At 42.3% G+C, this 15,477-nt stretch overlaps 1 protein-coding gene across 1 annotated transcript in view; it reads right to left on the minus strand.

Annotated features, from left to right (window-relative positions):
* Positions 1 to 10,285: 10,285 nt before the first annotated feature.
* Positions 10,286 to 15,477, minus strand: part of TEX11 (testis expressed 11) — a gene marked incomplete at both ends in the record, with an annotated part of 284,756 nt that continues 279,564 nt past the window's right edge. Inside the window, 3 exon segments of the mRNA XM_080718988.1 lie at positions 10,286 to 10,396; positions 10,400 to 10,430; positions 10,432 to 10,472. Of these exon segments, the coding sequence (XP_080575114.1) occupies positions 10,286 to 10,396; positions 10,400 to 10,430; positions 10,432 to 10,472 (183 nt within the window).

Raw genomic sequence — 15,477 nt, forward strand, 5'->3', positions numbered from 1 at the left:
GTTCAATTTTCTCCACAAGGCATTTCCTGATCTTCCTTTTTGGAATCTCAACTCTTTCCCCCCCTGTTCATAGCACTTGTCTCCTATTTTTAATGTTGTAATCACTCTAATAAAAGCAGGCCCAACCTCTTCTTCTATCAGATTGTAAGCTCGCTGAGGACAGGATCTGGGTTTAAAACACAATCACTCATTTCCTGGATGGACAGAGAACAGAAATGAGTGAACAAAAGAATGGGTGAATGAACCATTATTGGTGGCTTCTTGATTGACAATATGGAGGTACCTGTAAGTATAAGATGGCATGACCATTGTCTTTGCTTCTGCTCCTCCTCTTCCTCCTCCTCCTGCTCCTCCTTCTTGCAGTGCTGGGGATGGAACCCAGTGCCTTGGGTATGCTAGGCAAGCGCTCTACCACTGAGTGACATTTCCAGCTCTGAGTATACATTTTTTTTTTGGTGCTGGGGATTAAACTTGGGGGTATTCTACCTCCAAGATATTTCCTCAGCTATCATTTTTTAAATTTTGAAACAGGGCCTCAATAAGTTGCCGAGGGCTTTCATATGTTGCTGAGGCTGGCTGTGAACCTGTGACCTTCCTGTTTTAGCCTCCAAAGTACTGAGATTACAGGCATGTGCCACCACGCCTGGCTAAACATTCTTATTAGCTTTTCACAGAGAGTTGTGGGAAAGCTATCAAATCAAATACATGCTGCCCATCTCAGCTTCATCCTTCTCTTATTTTAACAAGTGTCCCTTTTATAAGGGTGAGTATACTTATCAAAGGAGGCATAAAAATCATCTCCCAGGAACATAAAGTTGTAGGCTGAAAATTCAGGGACTTGGAGGAACCAGGTGGTGTTTTCTTTTCTTCTTACAAAAGAAAATGCGGACTTTGAAGAGAGTATGTGGAAGGCGAAATGGCTGTCTTCAGAGATGGCTTTTTAGACTAGGACATGTTTTGTCTGGACTATGGTTTAAAATACTGGATTGCTGGGCTCTTGGCTAAGGGCACAGTTTTCTATGATAACTTGGAAAAATGTGTTGACCCAGAACCTTGCTGGTCTGATAAAGGGAACTTTAAATTGAAAATGGAGGATAGGTAAAGGAGAAAAGTGCTCTGACTATTAAAATCAGTCACTATGGATGAGATCAGATATGACAGCAAGAACAGTACTGGGGAGGTGCCCATTAAGGCACAGAAAGATATATCTGAGAAAAGAGTCAGAAATAGAACTTATAGCTTCAGCTGTTCCTATATCCATAAGCAGCTCACACATTGGTTTGAACCATACGAAATTGCCAATATTCAACTCTTTCAGATCTATAAAAATGGTAACTTCATATGGTAAAACCTAACAGCATAAAGTGGGCTTAAAATATTAATTTGAGGTCATTCAGACCAGGCTAAGAGGAGCCACTAGGACTTGGAGGAATGTAACTTATACCTGAAATCTGACATTAGAGGAAGCATGTTATTAAGAAGGTACTTTTGAGATGGGTGTGGTGGCTCACAATTGTAATCTCAGTACTCAGGAGGCTGAGAAGAGGATTTCGGGTTCAAAGTCAGCTTCAGCACCATAGTGATGCCCTCAGCAACTTAGCAAGACCTGTTGCAAAATAAAAAAAATAAAAGCAGGGCTGGGGGCACAGCTCAGAGGCAGAATGCCCCTGGGTGCAATCCCCAGTAACACAACAACAGCAACAAAGAATGTTCTGTTATTGTTGGAATGGGAGGTGACGTGGTGCTATACCCATAGAAATCCACAAAGGTAAGGACAGAGCGTGCGACAGAGCGTTGGTGAAATTACAAGGAGAAAGCTTTTTGAATTACAAGGCATACCAACACCCTACAAAATGGCAAAAATGGCTGATATATTTCTGGTGGGTACAAGTCACAAAAATTCGTGCAGGTAAAATATAGAAGCGATGAGAGACTTTGTTCAGAGTTGCTCTAAGATTCATTTGCCTAAAAGGTGAATATTTAGTAGTTCTTTACTTGCTTTGCTGACATTATTACCCCTCCCAAAGAAAAGCAACCTATAAGAGGGACCACTTATTATTCACTACCTAGTGACCCAGGGCAAAGAACTGACCTAACCAGGGAAGTAGAGACTTGAAGAGCGACCCCATCTCAGAGTTGTGAAGACATAGGCTACAAGTAGGAAGGTGCTGCGCATGAAGGCAAAAGCACAGGGCACACAGATTTTGCTTTAAATCACAGCTATGGAGTAGCTGAGGCTGGCCACGAACTGTGATCTTCCTGTCTCAGCCTCCCAAGTACCAGGATTACAAGTGTGTGCTACCTCGTTTGTAATCCCGGTACTTGGGAGGCTGAGACAGGAGGATTGTGCAGGTTTGAAGCCAGCCTCAGCTACTTAGTGAGGCTCTCTGCAACTTAGTGAGACCCTGTTTCCAAATAAAGTCAAAAATAGGTCTGGGAGTGTAGCCTGGGGGTAGAAGGCCCCTGGGTTCCACCCCCAGTACACCACACACACACACACACACACACACACACACACACACACCCCAAAGTCACAGCTATGCCATGGATAAGCTGCATAGCCTTGGTAAAGGTACTTAAACTGTCTAAGCTTCAGGTTGCCACAGAAGAAAAAGAGGGAGGAATGGAGGAAGGGAATAGAATAAACAGTATCTTGACAACGACCTCTTTTACAGGGTTGTTTTGACTAATAAATGAGATGTGTGTGTTAGTGCTTAGCACTTAGTTTGTATGGATTGTTAGTTTTCTTACCCTCCCTTTCTTTCATTCTCTCTCTCTCTCTCTCTCTCTCTCTCTCTCTCTCTCTTCTCTCCTCTTCTCTCTCTTTATCTATCTTTCTTTCTCTTTCATCCTGGGAGTTGAACCCAAGAACAGTCTACCTCTGAGCTACACAGCCAGCCCTTTTAGTTTTAAAATGGTCTCACAAAATTGCTGAGGGCCTCACTAATTTGTTGAGGTAGCCTTGAACCTGCAATCCTCCTGTCTCAGTCTTTCAGGTTCTGGGATTACAGGCACATGGCACCATGCCCAGCAGTTTTCTTGTACTTTCTACTTGTTTCCCCTCACACAAGGGTTAAAAGGCTGTGTGTGTGTGTGTGTGTGTGTGTGTGTGTGTGTGTGTGTGTTTTGCAGTGCTGGGGATTGAACTCAGAGGCATTCTACCACTGAGCCATTTTTATTTATTTTGAGACAGGGTCTCACTAAGTTGTCCAGGCTGGCCTTGTACCTGTAACACTCCTGGCTCAGTCTCCCCAGTCACTGGGAATACAGGTACACACCACTGAAATGTCTTAAGAACTAAATTTGGACCATAAATTTGGGAATTATTGTAATGAAGAAGTAAAGGAGAGGCATCTAAAGAAAATAATGTAAATGCGCAGAAGTTCTTGTTGATGAAACATTAAAAATGTGGAAAGAAGAGCACCTGACCAGGGATGACTAGAAATTGTAACTGGAATGACCAAAAGCCTGGGAAGAAGGCCTGATTCAGAAGGAGCTGATTCTAGGAAATAAGAAAGAGATTCTAAAGCTTCATTTACATCAAGAAATACATCAAGGAGACCTGAAAGCCCACATGTTGGGGCAGATCCTGTGTTTGCCTTTAATTATAATTAGTTTTGCAAATATCACTGAAGTAATGGGCACACCTAAAAATTTCAGTAGTGCCATAGGGTACAGCATGAGGAATAAAATGCTGTAGTACTTACCAGTAAACCACGAAAAACAACCGTTTATTGTCTGTTCTGCTTTGTTCTTTGCTGCTAACAAAACTGTCCATTAGGCTGGAAAGAAAGGGTCAGGTACACACCGGCAGGAGACAACTAAGAATCTTGGTAAGAAAAGCGCAAGAAAGCACCCATGTTGCCTTGAGTGCTTGTTTGTCTCTTGGCCTAGACAAATTGTATGTCAGGATGCTGATGGAAGCTGCAGATGAGATCGCTAAACTGGTGTCTGTAACCATTGGTGGGGGGTCATGGGGAATAAGAGAGATGCTGGAAACCTGGAGAACATATGCTCCTTTACTTTTAAGAGAAGAAGCTGGATTTCATAGCATTAGACAGGTAGGTTTCATCTTAATCTCAGGCAGATTTCTCAAATGCCTAACAGGAAGGAGATTGTTTGCATGAGAGGACTTTGAAGGCCACTACTGATCACAAACACCGTATAAAATATTTTACCTTTCGATAGCCCAAGACAGAGGGAGCTCATTTTCTTTTCTGCACTGAGCTTAGTAAATCAATGCAGATGGGTAAAGCAAGGGAACCCCGCTGGATGAGTGGAGCTGGGACCCAGCAAGGCACTGACAAATCACTCATGATGTCCTTATGGGAAAGTTGGAAAAAATGTAGGTAGCACAATTTTTTTTCCAGTGCTGGGAAGTGAACCCAGGCACTACACCACCAAGCAACATCCCTAGTCCCTTTTATTTTTTTTATTTTGACACAGGGTCTCATTAAATTGTAGAGGCTGGCTTTTGAACATGTTACCCTCCTGCCGCCTCAGCTTCTTGAGTTTTGGGGATATGAGCATGTGCCACTGTGCTCATCTGGATAGATATTTTTTTGGTGGGTGGATCATCACCCCTAAGTCTGCTAATTGATGGAACAGCTTAAGTTATTTGTATACTACTTTATGATCTGTTGCCCCTCCTAGAACATAAGCTATTTGAAGGGAAGACATTGCCATTATTTTTGTTCACTTATTTTAAGCCAAGTAACTATAGCAGGGTCCAGCTCTGTAGTGTTCAAGAAATGTTGCATGAATAAATGAACCTGGATGACAAAGCATGCTACTAAGCTCAGTCTCAGTCCTCTCCTATCCAGCATACACTGTCTCACAAACACACACATAAAGGGAATAAAAACCAGGGGCTTCCTACTTCTGAGCTATACCCCCATCTCCCTTTTTATTTTTTATTTGGAAACAGGGGCTTGCTAAGTTGCTGAGGCTGGCCTTGAACCTGTGTTCTTCCTGTCTCATCCTCTAGGAAAAGCAATTTCATAATGAGCTGAGCCTCACCCCTTTTCTGTTTTCAGACAAGGTCTCCCTGTGTTATCACACACTGGCCTCCAACCTGCTCTCTTCCTTTTTCAGCCTCCAAAGTACTGGGATTGCAGGCATGTACCACCAAGCCTGGCTCCATTTGTCTATCACCCATCTATCTAATCTAATCCATGTACCACCAAGCCTGGCTCCATTTGTCTATCACCCATCTATCTAATCTAATCTAATCCAGCATCTATCTATCTATCATCTATCTATCTATCTATCTATCTATCTATCTATATCTATCATCATCTAGCATCTATTTATTTTTGTGGTACTCAGGATTGAACCCAGAGGTGCTCTACCTCTGAGCTGTATGCCAGCCTTTAAAAACATTTTTATTGGTGTATTATAGTGACACATCTTAATGGAGTACAAGATAATATAGGCATACATGCACACATCATTCATTTATCCCTTCCACAACTCTCCCTCATTCCCCCTCCCCGGTCTTACTACATTGCTGAGAGTCTCGCTGTGATGCTGAGGCTGGCCTTGAACCTGTGATCCTCCTTTGTCAGCCTTCCAACTACCTGGATGTACAAATGTGTACCACCATGCAAAGCTGCATTCATTTATTTTTAAATTTTTATTTACTTATTTTGTTTTGAGACAAGGTCTCTCTAAGTTACCCAGGCTGGCCTCAAACTTGTGATCCTCCCACCTTATCTTCCCAAATCACTGGAATTACAGGCATGTGTCAATCACACTTGGCCTCTGAGAAATGTAATTAGAGTTTTTTTTAAGTGGAATTACAAGTGAAGGTATTTATTAATGGGTGTGTGTGTGTGTGTGTGTGTGTGTGTGTGTGTGTGTGTGTGTGTGTAAAGAAGACTTAGTTTTATTTTGACAAATCTTGGTGACAGAGTGTGCTGTCTGCCCTACTGGAGTTCAAATATAGTGGAAGAAACACACACTAACCAAACTGTTCCACAAACAAGTGTGTCTTCCCAATCTGAAGGAGCAGAGTTCGAGGAGAGAAAGTGACCTTCCCAGGGCACCTAAAGGGCACTCTGAGGAGGTGGCACTGGAGCTGACTTTTCAAAGACGTGGAGGGCAGTGAGGTGAGGGCGGGAGGGCTGATGCAGCGACTCCAGTGCCTGCTTAAATGCTAGGTGGCGGAGGCTCAGCTAGGAATTCAGCTTGCTTTTTCTCAGGACTGGAGGGCGGTGCATTCAGAAGATGGCTTGGCCCGTGTCCCAGGGGGGCTCAGGTCAAAGAAGCAGCCCTCTTGGCGAGGACGCCTGGGGTTAGGGAGTGAGGAGACAGACCATGTGACTTGGAGATCGAGGTCATGCAGAAAGAATAAGTTAACAGGTAAATACCTAAGCTTAATGGGAGCAGTGGGAAGAAAGGGTTACACATATGGAAAGGTTAGTGTAAAAACAGTGGTGTTTGATTACAAATGGAGGTATCAGTTTGAACTCAGTTTCATGTATGTGCACGTATGTATTGATGAGCATGCACACATACACACATTTCCTAGCCCCATCCAAGGAGATAACTTGAAGACAGTATCACCCCAGTAACAGGGACAATGTGTAGGAACTATGTCTGGGGCACAAACTACCATTCTCCATTAAGAAGAACCAGGGCTCCTTGGAGAAATTACTGATTTTAGTGTCGGGATAGGGAAAGCTTAAGATAAGCCAAGAGCATCTTACTCTGCCACAAAGCAAGCATCTTACTGTGCATAAAGATAATGTGACATGCCAAGAGCCAGCTTTGGGCAGCAAAATAAATGATGAAAGTGAATTACAATCCATTGAACAAAAAGGGATTTATTAATGTATACTAAAATAAAGTTTAGCTGGGGGGGTGCACACTTATAACCCCAGTATTGGGAGGCTGAGACAGGAGGATTGCAGGTCCAAGACTAGCCTTGGCAATTTAATGAGAATCTCAGCAACCAAGAGAGACTCTGTTTCAAAACAAAGAATAAAAAAATAATAGGGCTGGGGGTATAGCTTGGAGGTTGAATGCCCATGGGTTCAATCCCCAATAACACACACACACACACACACACACACACACACACACACACATTGAAAACATAAATAAATAAACAGTGCGGGTGGGCTGGGGATATATCTCAGCAGTAAAGCATCTGCCTAGCATACACCAGGTTCTGGGTTCTGTCCCCAGCACTGCAAAAAGAAAAAAAAAGTGGGGGAGATGAAAGAGCATTATCTTACCCAAGTCAACTAATAAAGGAAGACGGAATGGTAGAAACCGAAAAATCAACATTTAAAGGCCAACTAATAAAGGAAGAAGGAACGATTGAAACAAAAACCAACATTTAGCAAGCCATCACAGTGAAAATGGATTCTGGCAAGAAATATCAGTAAATGCTGAAACAAGTGCATGAATCTTTAATGAAGAACAGGTTATTTACTTGGTCTCAAAATGTCTTCCACAAAGTACTCTGTGATTACTAAGTACAAAATATTTATCAATTAACTTTTCATTGGAAAAAATTGCAGCTACTACCTTAACTTTAACCAGTAATGGGACAAATTGACACTGTATTCCTGCGGGCATAAGGCATCAAGAACATGGGGTAAAAGGTAGCCTGAAGAGCATAAACTGCATCTAATCATTAGGAAACATCAGACCTGCCTAAATTGAAGTTCCTTTTAAAAAGAAATTAGCCTGTACTCTTGAAAAATGTCAAGGTCATTTGAGGAAGATGAAAGAGACATGATGACTAAGTGCAATTTACAATCCTGAATTTCTGAAGGACTTTATTAGGACAATCAGTGAAATTTGAATGGGACATGTAGATCAGATGGTAAAATTGTACCACTGTTACCTTCCTAATTTTAATGGTTGCACTGTGGTTATGTAGGAGAGAAGCCTATTTTTTTGAGATGTACACTAAAGTATTAAGGAGTAATGGGGCAGGATGTCTGCAAATTAATCTCAGTGGATTCAGAAAAATACAGTGACTAATAAGGCAATTGGTAAAATGTTATCTGGATGAAGGGTATAGGGAAATTCTCTGTGTTTGCCTGTTCCTGTTGTTGTTGTTGTTGTTGTTGTTGTTGTTGTTGTTGTTCTTCTTCTTCTTCTTCTTCTTCTTCTTCTTCTTCTTCTTCTTCTCCTCCTCCTCCTCCTCCTCCTCCTCTGCCTCCTTCCTTCCTCCTCTCCTCTTCTCCTACTCTCTCTCATCTTCCTCCTCCTCCTTTTTTCTTCTTCTTCTTTCTTCTCTTTCCCCTTCTCTTCCTCTCTTTTGAGGCTGAACTCAAACTTGCAATCTTCCTGCCTCAATATCCCAAGTACTGGGATTACAGGTGTTTGCCACCATAATCATGCCCACCTCTATTTTATTTATTTATTTATTTTATTTTGAAGTAGGGTCTTGCTGTTACCATGACCTGGAACTTTTCTCAAGTATGAAAGTATTTCAAAATTAAGATTTAAAAATGTTAAAATTCAAAAATTAAGATTCAAAAATGGCCTGGTGTGGTAGTGCACACTTGTAATCCACTTGAGAGGCTGAGACAGAAGAATCGCAGGTTCATGGTCAGCCCCAACTGCTGAACTCTGCACTGGACAGACCTCACTGGAATATGGGACTTAGGGAGGTGAGGTGACCAGATCACAGGAGAAATATCGAGGATCCTAAGTAGGCCTAACCTGGGGAGACAAGGCCTAGAGGATAGGAAGGGGGTGAATTCTGTCTTTGGTTTTGCAAAGGGCAAATAGAGCAGAGATAGCAGACATATTATAGGATTAAAGATTGCTGTTCACTATGAGGGGTGTGTGTGTATGTGGTGTGTGTGAGAGAGTGAAATGAATTAATGAGAATTGAACACTCAGTTCCCTGTCATAAGGATGGGGGGATGGGGCAACGAGAGAGAGAGAGAGAGAGAGAGAGAGAGAGAGAGAGAGAGAGAGAGAGAGAGAGAGAGAGAGGAGAACGCGCGCTTCATGAATTGTAAATGCTGGGCCCAATGGCCATGCAGGTCCTTCTGTAGAAGTTTCCAATTTTTTGTTTTCTGCAGGTGTTGGGAATTGGAGCACTTGGCAATAAAGTGTTATGTGTGCTGGACTGTGAAGAACACTCCCTTCCACTCACATGGGGCACAAAGCATCTTACTCTCATATAGGTTGTTTCAACCTAATCCTCAGCAGCTTGGAAAATTCATTAGTTCTCTAGAAATGAGCTGATCACTGAGGTAAGTGTCCAAATGCTTTTATTTGAGAAGATTTTTATTCAACAACACAAAAACAGGGCCTGAGAAAACGAAAGCAAGAGCTCACGGGAGGATCTGGCAAAAATTGAAATCTGCGGCAGCTCAGGACGATACACCATCTTCAAGTTGCTGAGAGTTTGCCTGCTCAGTCTTCGTTAAAAAGCAAACCTTTTAAAAAAATTGAATGCATCTGTGGGGACACCACGCATAACATTCATCAGGGAAAGAAAATAGCAAATAAATTTCTTGGGAGGAATAAGAAATGTGGGCAAGCTTCCCGCACTCAGGATGATAACGCAGTATAACCCATACCTTCTGCAATTTGAGGAGCCAGTTGGAGAGCAAATACAGTCCTCTCTTGAGAAGGAGGCACCCCAATACACTAGGTCTTTTTTGGGGGTACTGGTAATGGAACCCAAGGCTATTCTATTTCCGAGTTGCACTCCCACAGTCTCAGCTCTTTTCATTTTTGAGACAGGGTCCTGCTAAGTTGTTGAGGGTCTCCCTAAATTGCTGAGACTGGCTTTCACCCTGCTATACTTCCCTCTCAACCTTCAAAAGTAGCTGGGACTACAGGCATGGGCCACCATGCTTGTCTGCACCAGGTTTGTTTCATTAGGGACAGGCAGCTCCTGTAAGGGAAAAGGACTTAAAACAGAAAAGATTCTTTGCTTTTATTTGTAATGAGACTTTTTCTCCACCAAACCTCTCCTTGTTAGCTAATGTTCCAGATGCTTATAACTGAGAATAGTTCCTAGAGAGAATGCGTACTTAAGCAGCCACTGCTTTGAGCAGAGGCCAGTCCTTCCCCACTTGTACTGGCATTGATAACAATGTATCTTCCCAGAGTTCACTCTTGGCAGTCCACTTAATTAGATTCCATTTGCTATCTTTAAGCTTCCCTTTGTTCTCCATCTTTCCTGGTTTTCACTTAGAAATTACTGTGCATGGGCCCCTAATTCCTCAAGTTATGTAGAACCATCAGGAGGACACTGAAAGTGCCCTTGCCTCACCAGGGAAGGGCGGGTTGAAGCCTCAAGTCATGCCGCCCGAGCTCTCTCCATCTTCATCTGAGGTTCATAGCTTCTCTTGAGGGAGCCAAGGTGGTCAAGGAAACCTAATGGCACGTCACACCATTTTTCAGCAGATACTTACTTTCTCCTGTTATACCTGAATATTCCAGTACTTGATCATTAGCCAGAGAACCTCCATTTCTGGGTAGCCTTCCTTGAAAGCCAAGAACAATGGGCATTTTACATTTATCGCCATCATGATTCATTGAAATATCATCCATATCAGTATTGGGTCTTATTATTATTCAAATGTAAAATGTTCCATAGCAAGACCTTATGACGTGACACGTAACAGGAAAAGCAATGAGGCCCTCTACAACTAAAAGAAATATTAAGAGAGAGGGAGGAAGGGAGGGAGAGAGAGGGGTGAGGAAGCGGTCATCAGTCAATCATCTTCCCAATCCTTATCTCTAATTTTCAGAGCTTGTCAATAAGCAATTTAATTGTCTCTAATTTTCCTTGACCAGAATCAACTTCATCAATTCTTGGGATAGAAATTATATATCTTTAGTGTAGATGGTATCTACTGAGCTAGGAACAAGGGGTACATTTCTAAGATGGTTCCTTGGCCTTATCAGTGGTCTTTAACACAATGAATCTCAAGACTATATTACCTTCTTCAAAGTACTTTGCAATAGTGAAAAGGATTTGTCTACCGAGCTACTTTCCCTGTTCCTGTGTAGGGCATGAAGCATACAAAGCACATTTACATTATAATCCTTCATCTGTACAATAGGTCTCGAGCTCTTGAAGCAGAAGATGTGATAGAAGAAGGGCGACAGCTTCTTAAGTGTCAAGGATGTTGTCTTAGCTGTCATTCATTCATTTGGACTCATAAAAAAGTATTATGCATACAATGGTTTGCAGTAAGGGCACTGAGAGGGATAGGACAGAGCGTTTAGCCTAAAGGACACCAAACCTTTGATGTAAGGCATCCACATGTGAAGATAACTTCATGGGGCGGGGGTAAAGCTCATTGGTAGAGTGCTTGCTAGCATGTGGGAGGCCCTGAGTTCCTTCCCCAGCACTGCAAAAAAGATGACTTCCCAAGATATGTGATAGAGAAATAGTCAGAATGACATGGACATTACCTGCTCTAGTTCAGTTAGAGATAAGTGCTAGGCTAGCTCGGTTGGAGGTGATCCAGTGTCTGTCAGAAATGCCACTCTCTGTCCTTGTACATTTGGTAAATTACTTTTTTTTCCCAATTCACAAGTGGAGTTATTTCTTCCTCTCTGTTCCCATGGCAACTTTACATTCCTCTAATATAGCTTATGTCATATTGTTTTGAAACGTTATATATTGTTATTTATCTCCTCCAGACTGTTGACTTCCTTGACGTACAGAGAATTTTCTGGATCGTTTGTGGATCTTCAGAGTCCAATGCTATGGCTGGTGTATAACAGGGGCCCAACACATATTTTCTGAATGAATCAATGAATGAACAAATGATTCTGTTTCCAGTCAAATGCAACCTTCTCAGTGAGGTTTCCCCTGCCCGCACCCCACAGTTCCTCGCTCACAGCTCTTTATTCTAGCAGTGTCTCGTTTCCTCTCCTAAGGGTGGGGGAGTTCACTGAGGAGAAGATGTCATTTGCCTTCAGCCATTCACAGCTTAGCATGGCGTCTGATGAAGAATAAGAGTTTTGTGATTTGAACCAAATGAATGATAAAAATGACAGGACAAACAACAAACAAACACAATCCTGGAAGAGTAGGATCTAGATCTACAGAGACTATATGAAATATCCAGAATACGCAAAGCCATAGAGACCCCAAAATAGATTCATGGTAGTAGGGTGTTAGGGGAGAAAGGAATGGGGAGTGACTGCTAAAGGGTACAGGGTTTCCTTTTAGGGTGATGAAAATGTACTAGAATTCAATAATGGTGATGAATGTATGACTTTGTGATTATATTAAAACCACTGAATTGAGCCAGGCATGGTGGCGCACACTTGTAATCCCAGCATTTGGGAGGTTGAGACAGGAGGATCGTACAGGTTCGAAGCCAGCCTCAGCTACTTAGTGAGGCTTTTGCAACTCATTGAGACCCTGTTTTAAAATAAATAATAAAAAATAGGGCTGAGGGTGTTGCTCAGAGGTAGAATGTCCCTGAGTTCCATCCCCAGTACCAAAAAAACCCCCCACTGAATTGTATATATTAAAGTGGCAACTTTTATAAATACATAAATTGAATTGCAATAAAAATGGAGATACATAGGATATCCCATATGGGCAGAAAAGAATAAATAAAGACTTGGAATGTATTTGATAGTGGGTGTGCTTCAGGAAGAGTAAGAGTTGAATGATCCAAGCGGTTGATGTATGTAGAAAAATTCATGGGAAAAGAGACTAGAAATGGAGAATGGGCATCCCAAGCATTTCCCAGTGTCATGAGAAATGTTAACAGATGCTTTATGAAAAGAGGGTTCTTTTATCAAATAAGTTTTGGAAATGCTGCACTCTATGTCACCCTCTTGCAGTATTATAATTCATTGAAAGTGTAAGGAAATTTAGTAGAGAAGCCATGTAATTCTATTTAATCCAGGGTATTTGGAACATTTGCTAATTTTCCTTTGGCCAGTGCGTAAAGCATTATAAGCAGCAGAGTTTAGACTATTTTGCTGCCAATGGGAAGGCATTGAAACTTTTTGAGAAGGAAAGCGATCAGGTGAAACTGTAGTTTTAATAGGACTCAGATGCTAGTGGTGTTTAGAAAGACAAGAGTGTTGATAAAACAAAAAGTGACACTTTTTAAAAATGTTAAGGTGCTGAGGATCTAATGCATGCCAGGCAAATGTTCTACCACAGAGGCTGAACTTCCCCAGCCCAGTATTTAAAAGGAGTAGTAAAAGTCTAAAAGCAAAGTAGTAAGGATCAAAGCATAATAGTAACAATGGAGAAATGTAAGAAACACTCTGAAGAGAGAGTCGGAACTTGGAAACTTATCGATATGAGGAATAAAAGGTCAATTGAAAGTGCCTCTTAGCTGGGTGTGGCAGTGCACTCCTGTAATCCCAGTACTTCGGAGACTGAAAAAGAATTGCAGGTTTGAGGTCAGATTCAAACTGAGCTAGACCCTCAGCAATTTAGTGAGACCCCATTTCAAAATAAAAACACAAAAAAGATTGGGGTATAGCTCAGATCTAGAACGCCCCTAGGTTCAACCCCAAATAAAAAAAAGAAAAAGAAAATGGTTTCAAAGTACATAGTTTGGTTGACTGAGGGACTTCTGATATCATTGAAAAAAATGAAAATGTTTCTGGGGATAAAGAATCAAGATAATGATAACTTCTCTTTGAAGCACTCTGGGTTTAAAATAATGGGGATATCACGGAGGCATTTATAGATATAGAATGGAACTCAGGTGATACTTAAAGCATATTGATGCACTTAAAGAACAAAGTATAAGCTGGAGTGGTGGTGCACGCTTGTAATCCCTGCGCTTGGGAGGCGGAGACAGGAGGATCGCGCAGGTTCGAAGCCAGCCGCGCTGGCGTAAGAGACCCTGTTTCAAAAATATAAAATAGGTCTGGGAGTGTAGCCCAGAGGTAGAAGGGCTTCCAGGAACCCCAGTACCACCACCACCAAAAAAAGAACAAAGTATAGAATTCACAAAAGGAAAGAGTAGACAATATTCATAGTTGGATGTTAAGAGGAAAAAAACAACACATAGGATTAGTGAGAAAATGAAGGGTAGGGGAAGACTTGTAATAAGGAGGTGATCAATAATGATGGGGAAAGGGGCCATCAAGTTTGTCCATTTTTCATTACATCATTCTCAGGGAAATGAATGGAACTGGAGGACATTATGCTAAGCAAATAGTCACCAAAAATAAGAAAATGGATGCTTTTCCTAATATGTGAAAGCTAAGGAGAAATGGGTCATAGGAGGAACTCTAGATGAAAAAGGAGATCCTATAGAGGAGAAAATAAGGCAACCTAAATGAGGGGATGGGAGGGGGAAGAATGACACTCCCTAAAGCACACGATGTACTTAAACAAACATACTGATGTCAACCACTAAGCCAAGCATGGGAAGGAGGGAGGGGGAGGGAATGGGGTGGGGATTGGGTAGGGACTAACTGGGCGATGAGTGCATATATGTCTACACAAGTTTTTTTTTTTTATCCCATTATGATGTATGAATACAATGCACCAATCAAAAAAGAAAAAGTACTTTGTCCATAATGTGCCAGCCTTAGAGAAAAGTGTAGCTAACAGTGTAGAGAGAGGGAAAGATTGCCTCAAGATGAAGACAAACAGGTTAGCAGGGCTTTGCAGGTCACTTTCAGGATTTTGGTCTTTATTTTTATTTTTTATTTTTTGGTGGTGCTGGGGGTGGAACCCAGAGGCTTTCTACCTCCGGGCTATACTCCCAGACCTTTTTTTATATTTTTATTTGGAAACAGGGTCTCACTAAGTTGCTGAGCGCCATACTAAGTAGCTGAGGCTGGTTTCGAACCTGAGATTCTAGGCTTATTTTTTATATTTTTATTGGTGCATTGTAATCATATATCACATTGGAATACAATTCTTGAGAGGATATACAAGCACACATCATCCAATTAGCCCTCATCCAATCCCCATCCCATTCCCTTCCTTCCCTCGATCCCATGCTTGATTGGTGATTATCTTTGATACATTTGTTTACATACCTCCTGAGTTTTAAAGAGGTTCCATCCTTCCCCATCCCCTCCCCTCTGATTGGTCACCTTAATTACTTCTCTATAGGGCCCTTTCTACAACTTGACCTCCTCCTGATACCCCTTTCCTCCTAATTTTTGCTAATTAGGGGAAGCATCTGGTTATTATTTTCTGTGATATTTCTCTGTGCATGCCGCATTGGAAGTTCTGATCCCACTCTTGAAGGCCCCAGTAGTGGCCTGGCCACCCGAGGACTCTGATCCCAACCTTGCTGGCCTCTCTGGCCCCCTCACCGGCCTAACCCCTCGGCGGGCTCCGATCCCAGCCTCGGAGGCCCCAGCACTGGCCTTCCCTCACGAGAGGCTCCGATCCCAGTCTCGCTAGCCCCGGCACTGGCCTAACCTCTCAGCAGGCTGTGATCCCAACCTCAGAGGCCTCAGTAGTGGCCTTGCCTCATGTCAGGCTCCGATCCCGGCCTCGCTGGCCCCAGCACTGGCCTAACCCCTCGGCAG

The sequence above is a fragment of the Muscardinus avellanarius genome, assembly GCF_963383645.1.
Source record: "Muscardinus avellanarius genome assembly, chromosome: X".
In the NCBI taxonomy this organism is placed as follows: domain Eukaryota; kingdom Metazoa; phylum Chordata; class Mammalia; order Rodentia; family Gliridae; genus Muscardinus; species Muscardinus avellanarius.